The sequence below is a fragment of the Fukomys damarensis genome, unplaced genomic scaffold (assembly GCF_012274545.1).
Source record: "Fukomys damarensis isolate Sample0158 unplaced genomic scaffold, DMR_v1.0_HiC HiC_scaffold_38, whole genome shotgun sequence".
In the NCBI taxonomy this organism is placed as follows: Eukaryota; Metazoa; Chordata; class Mammalia; order Rodentia; family Bathyergidae; genus Fukomys; species Fukomys damarensis.
Genome location: NW_022900950.1, coordinates 46,898,336 through 46,906,189, shown reverse-complemented (window position 1 = coordinate 46,906,189; position 7,854 = coordinate 46,898,336). Strand labels below are relative to the sequence as shown.

Genomic DNA, 7,854 nt, shown 5'->3' with positions numbered 1-7,854 from the left:
ATATATATATATATATATATATGTATATAAAAAGTGATTTGGGGCTGGGGATTTAGCTCAGTGGAACCGCCACCTGCCTTGCAAGAGGAAGGTCCTGAGTTTGATCTCTTGAACCCACCCACCTCCAGTGATTTTTATTTAATACTTTAAGTTGTTGAGTTAAAAACCTTGTGGTGTAAGTTAGGCTAGGGATGTAACTCAGTGCTAAAGATATATATATATGTATATAAAAAGTGATTTGGGGCTGGGGATTTAGCTCAGTGGAACCGCCACCTGCCTTGCAAGAGGAAGGTCCTGAGTTTGATCTCTTGAACCCACCCACCTCCAGTGATTTTTATTTAATACTTTAAGTTGTTGAGTTAAAAACCTTGTGGTGTAAGTTAGGCTAGGGATGTAACTCAGTGCTAAAGTACTTGCCTAGCATGCTCACTCCTTTGATTTCAACCACAACCAAACAACCAAACAAACCAAAAACTACTTTTGGTCTAAGCTAAATTTATTTATTTATTTACTTTTTCTTTTTATTTAGTTTATTGGTACATTGTAGGTATACAGTACAGTTACATTCATTACTGGGATCTTGTACCTTTGCATGACCGGTCTTGGTTCTCATATTTTCCCCATGCCCCTACCCTCCCTTCATCCCCTCCTCCCCTCCCCATTTACAAACACTTTAATTCCATTTTTTCATTTTCTCACATTTTTTTCTTTTCCCTTATTCCCCTTTCCCTACCCTTCCCACTTTCCCTACACCTTTAGCCCTTTTCTTCCTATTTCACATTACTCAGCCATAAAGAATGAGAAATTAGAGTCATTCATAGGAAAATGGATACAGTTTCTCTGGTGTAAGCTAACTTTTGAAGTGAGTACTTCTTCTCCTGATTTTGTGTCAAAGTGCTTCCTTCTCAGTTCTTAGCAAATTCAGAAGAAATTCTATACAAACACTATACATGGTCTGAAGACCATGTTCAGTATATAAATTTTTTCTGGGTTAAGTGAAACAGTCAGAAAGTTACATGTCTAAAATTCGATGTCTTGGCCTCTAAAATAATTTGAGCATATATTTTATCCTCCAAAGTTGAACAACTATGAGAGTGGCAAGAGGTAAAAATATGAATTCTATAGGAAAACACTTGCTTGTAGGACTCTAGACTCTCCCTACTCCTACAGAACTGGGCCACACTGCCTCAAGTTTTCACTGCAGGATCAAGCTGCAGATTCCAACAAATCCTTCATTTTAGTGCTATCATTAGGGATAGTATCTTTTACAGAAAACCCACTAAGAAACTTTTATTAGATTTATGGCTCAAAAAATTATTTGTATCTCTTGAGAAACAAGTATGTTGTATTTGAGAAGATTATCATGACCAGGGACATTTTGCAGCAATAAGTTAACTTACAATGGAATAGAGGACAGATTCAGTTGCATTTCATTTACTGAGGAGAGTCAGTATTAAAATAATATAGGACTGCCAGGTGTGGTGGCGCATGCCTGTAATCCCAACACATGGGAGGCTGAGGCAGGAGGATTGCACTGAGTTCAAGACCAGCCTGGGCTACATAGTGAGTTCAATGCCAGCCTGAAGTATAGAGCAAGACCCTGTCTCAAAAACCCCAAACAAAACAAAATAAAACAAATAAAGGGCTAAGGACATGGCCGAGTGACAGAGTTTTTGCCTGGCATGTGCAAGGCTCTGGATTTAATCCTCAGTACTGTGAATAAAACAAAACAACCTAATACAGAAAGACATTTTATACTATTCAAGGAGTTAAGTAACAGTAGGAATTAGTAGGATTCACTATTCCACTCTAGTTTTCTTATTCTGTACCTATATTACTCATGCAGTATTTCACCAGAGGCTTCTTTATAACAAAGATTCCCTCCCTGCCAAATTTCCCTCTACATAATACTGCCACAATTTAACTTAATAATAATAGAGAATTACTATTCAATTCAAGAAATGCCATACATTTTAGGAGAAGTATAGATGTTAGACTTCCTCCACATTTTAAATCTGAAGACTGCTTCAGAAGACACTGAATGAGGGTATCTTAACAGGAGTTAAGAGAGTGGTCATGGTAGTGTACACCTGTAATCCCAGTTACTTGGGAGGCAGAAGCAGGAAGGTTGCAAGTTCAAGAACAGTTTGGGAGGCTGGGTGTGATGGCGCATGCCTGTAATCCCAGCACTTGGGAGGCTGAGGCAGGAGGATCGCTGTGAGTTTGAGACCAGCCTGGGCTACATAGTGAGTTCCAGGTCAGTAGGTCAGTCTCATCTACACAGTGAGACCCCATCTCAAAAAAAAAAAACAAAAAAAAAAACAAGAACAGTTTGGGTTATTTAGTAAGACCCTGTCTCAAGATAAAATATTAAAAAGGAATGTAGCTCAGCGGTAAAGTGCCTGGGTTCAGTCCCCAATACCACACACACACACACACACACACACACACACAAAGATAGTTAAGAGAAAAACTCAGAATCAAAAGATTGATTTTATCCTAAAGTAAAATAGCAAAAGTCTACATACTTCCTATGATGGAATAAATAAAATGATGAGTCAGAACCCCTTAATAATGCTTGGTACCTTACATGTATCCAGCATATCTTACCTTTAAAACAATTGCATACATAGTTCCTGTGAGGCAGAAAAGGAAACTCCTATAATCTCTGTTTTTATAGAAGAGAAAACTAAGCCTAATTTAATAAAATTGGCTAATTTAGCCAGGATCACAAAAGAGAAGACTCAAGTTTTCTAAGTGAGAGTTTGAAAATTACTTTCTAAATCTTTTTTCACATATCTAAAATTACTTAATATTTAAAACAATTAGAATTTTTAATAGTAAAATACCTTTATACTAACCTGTGGATTGGATTTTGAATTCAAAATAGCTTTTGTTTTGATGTAAAGGTGCACTGGCTAAACAACCTCCTGTTCCACATATTCTTCTTCCATTTTTAACAATGACAACATCTGTTCCTAAAAAAAAAGGAAAGCAGACACTATGCAAAGTTTTGTATTTTCATATCCAACTATTAGCATTAATCACTTTTAACTCAGTCCGCCAAAAATAGGGATATTAGTACTTTGAAATACAAGAATATTGTTAATTACTTTAAATATTTACTTCATTGTTGTCTTCATTGAAGACATTTACATATATTTAGTTGTAGCTTGAGTCTTGTTGCATTAAGCTGTTTCAAATACATCAGTAACTCTTACTTATGATGAATATTAAAACACTTGTAAGGTAGAAGTAGAGACTCCTTTTATTTTTAGCCTATAAACAAATTCAGATATTTGATAACTCTCTTAATTTAGGCCAAAACATTAACATATAAAAGAAGCTTTAGTAAATTAGTACACTTTTCAATTCTATCCAGATCAGTTAAAACTATCTACCAAAAACTAGCTGAGGGGCCGGGGATGTAGTTTAGTGGCTCCGTGCCTGCCTGGCAAGTGCAAGGTCTTGAGTTCAATCCTTGGTATCAAAAAAACAAAACAAAACAAAACAAAAAACAAGCAAAAATATGCTGAATGTCTACTAAGTACAAGGGAATATATTAATGTATTTGTTATGTAAGAACTGAAGAGTACTGTACATGGAATAATGGGAAGAAACAAATACCTATAATGAAAACAATGCACATGTTAGGATCTTAAAATGTTTATCAAGATAGCTACTACCACATGATAGGGACATAAACAAGGTATTCATATCATCAAATGTACTTCACTCTCATGGAAAATTTCAACTTCAGCTCAACATTTACAGATGAGAGAAGTAAAATACTATCTCTTAATAGGTGACCCCACTACTACATTCATTTCTGAAACACGGTTTTGGAAAGCTATGCATATCACCGAACACAGAGACTTAACATAATTGTAATATGTAAGATATATCCTTTAACACCAAAGCATAAGCCTCCCAAGGCCTGTGGCCAATACTACCACCTCACTGGCAAAAAGTACAAGTAAAACAACGCTGGGTATTGGAATTGTGTTGAAAATCCTCCAGAGGAGGTGAAATAAAACTAGAAAATAGTAATAAAAAGGTTTGATTCATATTTAAACACAAAATTATTTGGGATAAAAACATAAATCCAAAAATTTCAGATTCTATCACAATTCTAAACTGGTTGCTTAAGAACTTTTAAGGTACAACTTAGTACTATTGTATGCTTATTAAAATTAATTAGCACCTATTTTTCTCCTAATAAAAATATTAAAACCCAAATTTTGGGAGAGAATCTCAAAAATAATTTGCATCTGGTTACTCCACACACTTCTACTAGTTCCAACTTGAAAGCACCTCCCTCATGGTAAAGACCCTGCAGTACTTGGCATCTAGCTTAGCAAATAACTGATACAGAAATGAAAGAATAAATAAGCTGTACTAAGCCCTCTGTAGTGGACATGTATCATCTGCTTTCCCCTTCCTGACAGACTTCTCTCTGGAGATAAACAGTTCCAAGGAAGCTGACTCAGTCTCTGGCTTCAACATGTGACCTAGGTTAAATCAGTCAGTACATTCCACATCTCTAGGCCACAGTAACTGAATAAAAAATGGTTACAAACAACAATCAGAGTGTGTCAGGACTTTTGCAAAGAACTCTGGGATAAACATACTCTCATACTTGCTGGACTTTAATGAGGAAGCCAATAGTCCAGGGGACTGGACTGCTTCAAGGGACCACAGGAGCTAGCTTTCAGGGAATAAGCAACAGAAGATAGAGGAAATAAATGAAAAGAAACTGAATTCCTAGCAGTACTAAATCTTTCCTGAAGCTAATACTACCTTTTTAGTTTTCAATTACATAAACTAATAAATATCCTTCATTGTTTAAACAATTCCAAGTTGTAGTTTTCACTGATTGCAACTGAAATCATCCTTAGTAAAACACATTTCCAAGGATTATGTAAATAAATATTTTTTTTCTCTTAGTTGGCATTGGTCTGTGGTCCTCCACACATACTAAAACCTCCAAACAACCAGTTTCTGTAATAGAAAACATTATGTCAGATTTCATCCTAAAGTTCTAGGTTAATGGAAGTATCAGAAGCCTCTCAAAACAATAGTCTGTTTTGTGATTTGGAATCACAGAAACAACTCTGAACAATGTTTTTATTCTTTTATTCCAATATTATTTCTTAATTCCAAAACATTCTGTTGGGTATGCTTTTTTGAGATGTTTTATATGGGGTATCTGTGAATGAACATGCAATCACTTTAAGCTTATATTTTTTCTCTTTAATAAGGTTAAAGATATGTATTTGCATCTATGTAATGTGCATAGTTTTATTTATCATTGTAAGTCAAAGTACTTCTGGAAGGTCAAGGCAAATTTGAGTACAGCAAGAACACCACAGAAACACATTTACAGAGTACATCTTAAGAAGTATTAGAAAGCCAGGTGTTGTGGCACAGGCCTATATTCCCAGCACTTGGTAGGCCAAGGCCAGCCTGCACTACATAGTGAGATATACAGGCCAGGGATGTAGCTCAGTGGAGCCTTCCTGGCAAACACAAGGTCCTGAGTTTGATCCCTGGTATTAAAAAAAAAAAATCTTTTAAATAACAAAAAAGAAATATTAGACATTTCCAAATGAATAACATCGCTTTCAAAGTAGCTACCTTGGAAGGCATTCATTTCTAAAAAGACAGTAATATGCCATGACTTAAGATTTTTACAAAAACTATACCAGAGAATTCCAAAATAGTTTTAATATAACATCATCAAAATAAGTCACTGTTCCAAAAGAGGTATCATTTTGATATGAATTACATAGACTATCTTCTTTACAAAAAAAAAAAAAGCAAATCATGAGCCTGTGGTCTCCAATACTCAAGAAGCCGGCAGCTGAGGCAGGAGAGTTCCTTGAGCCAATTGTTCAAGACCACCCTGGGCAACACAGAGAAACTGTTAAAAAAAAAAAGCAGTTATATTCTTTAGATTACTTATATAACCTTTCATCTTTCCAACCATGTATATTGGCTAAATTTGCTTCCCATATATTTGACCTAAAATTAACTCAGGAAGGGTGTTCATGCCTATAATGCCAGCACCGAGGGAGGCTCAGGCAGAGGTTGACAGTTTGAGTACCAAGTGGACAACTTAGTGAGACCATGTCTGAAAACAAATAAAAAGGGCTGGGGGTGTAGCTCACTGCTTAGAGTGCTCCTGGGTTCAGTCCCCAGTGCTGGAATAATAAAATCAGCTCAATTCGTGTTTGAGACTCTTCTAACTCAGCAACATTCTCTTTGCTTTCATTTTACTTAAGTTCTCAAATCAGTCTTCTCTGTGATTGAAGAACTTGAGTTACTGGTAGACAGATTAAGAAAAAACTTCCACGAAGGCAGAAAATTTGGAAATATCACTCTACTTAACTCAGTTTGTAACTGAAGAGTGCTGGGCAACTCTGGAGAAAGGCAAACAGTAAAACTAGTACAAATGACCAGTTCTTTCTAAAGACAGAAGCCAGAGAAAAAGAGAAATCTACATAGCAGACTATCTCTAGCAGCAGAGATAGGAAGAAGAGCAATGGCTGCTCATAAGCCCCAGGGGACCTACGTAGGGTTCTCATTTACTATAAGACACTGCCTGCCACCAGAAAGTACTTCAGTAAGTAAATGGAAATGTTTTCTGAGGGAAATTATAGGATCTGAACATCAGTTGTCTATAAGTAATGATGGATAAGAAACAATTTAAAGATATGTACTAATTTATGTATGTCTTGAGATTCTCTACTACACTTAGATCTAAAAATTAAAAGTACTATAAATATCCACATAGAAGATGGTTAAAAATGATTTAGTCTATGCTACAGATATATGGAAATGGACAGTGCTTCTAGAATTATAAAAAATGGGTAAGAATTTTGTTATAAATATTATGAATTTTGTTATTTTTATTTATTTATTTATTTATTTTTGGTAGCAGGGATTGAACTCAGGACCTTGAGCTTGCAAGGCAGGTGCTGTGGCACTACAGCTAAATCCCCTGCCTTCCTTTGTTATTTCAATGCATCACATTTTAAACAATTAAGCAATGTAAAAAAAATCAAAAGTGCAGAGGTACATTTAGAATAAAATAACCCACTTAAAACAGTACTTGTAAATAATTACATTGGGAAAGCTCTCCTGCTAGAGCCATATTCCAGAAGCATGGAACTATAAAGAAAAAGTTTTAAAAAAGAAAATAATAGGTGATAAATGAGGGTACAGAGGGATGGAGAAGAATGTTAGATAAATTATATAGTTATTTGGAACTGGCAGGAAAAAAACAGATGCAAAGGAGCAAAGTGCTGTTTTATTTTGCAATAGCCCAATCTGTTGGGAAGAGGCCAGTAAGATGAAATTACAGTGCTTCCAACAATGACTAAGGAGGAGCCCAGCAACGAGAGGTTTTGGTCGAAATGGCATGTTCTGACTTGAGGTGTGACTTCAGGCTTTTCTGCATCTTCTTGTTTTGACTTTAGGAGATGAGGGGGATTACTTCCAATAAAACAAGCGTCAATCTATACAAGATGGGGGTAAAAAGAAACAGCCTGCTGTCAGGACATTACAACCTAAAGCATTCCGAAATGTGAGAACACCCGACAGAGGTGGAGGGCGCCCCACCTCCTTCGCCTGGGGACACCTGACACCTCAGGTGGAGGCAGCTTGCAGGAGATGGAGAGGACACCGCAAGCCCGCCCGACGCCAGCCCCAGCGACTCAGCGTTACACACACGCCCAGGCCGGAGGAGTCGGCAGGAGGCCGCGGAGGTCTGCGACACCAGCGGGGATCGAGGCTGAGCCGCCCAGAGAGACTCGGAGGAGGCTGACTGCGGGGCTCCGCCGACCCCCGCCG

At 36.9% G+C, this 7,854-nt stretch overlaps 1 protein-coding gene across 1 annotated transcript in view; it reads right to left on the bottom strand.

The window, feature by feature from the left end:
* Positions 1–7,854, bottom strand: part of Spryd7 (SPRY domain containing 7) — a gene marked incomplete at its 5' end in the record, with an annotated part of 92,842 nt that overhangs the window by 13,632 nt on the left and 71,356 nt on the right. Inside the window, one exon of the mRNA XM_019209425.2 lies at positions 2,862–2,978. Coding sequence (XP_019064970.2) covers positions 2,862–2,978 — 117 coding nt within the window. The remainder of the gene's footprint in view (positions 1–2,861; positions 2,979–7,854) is intronic.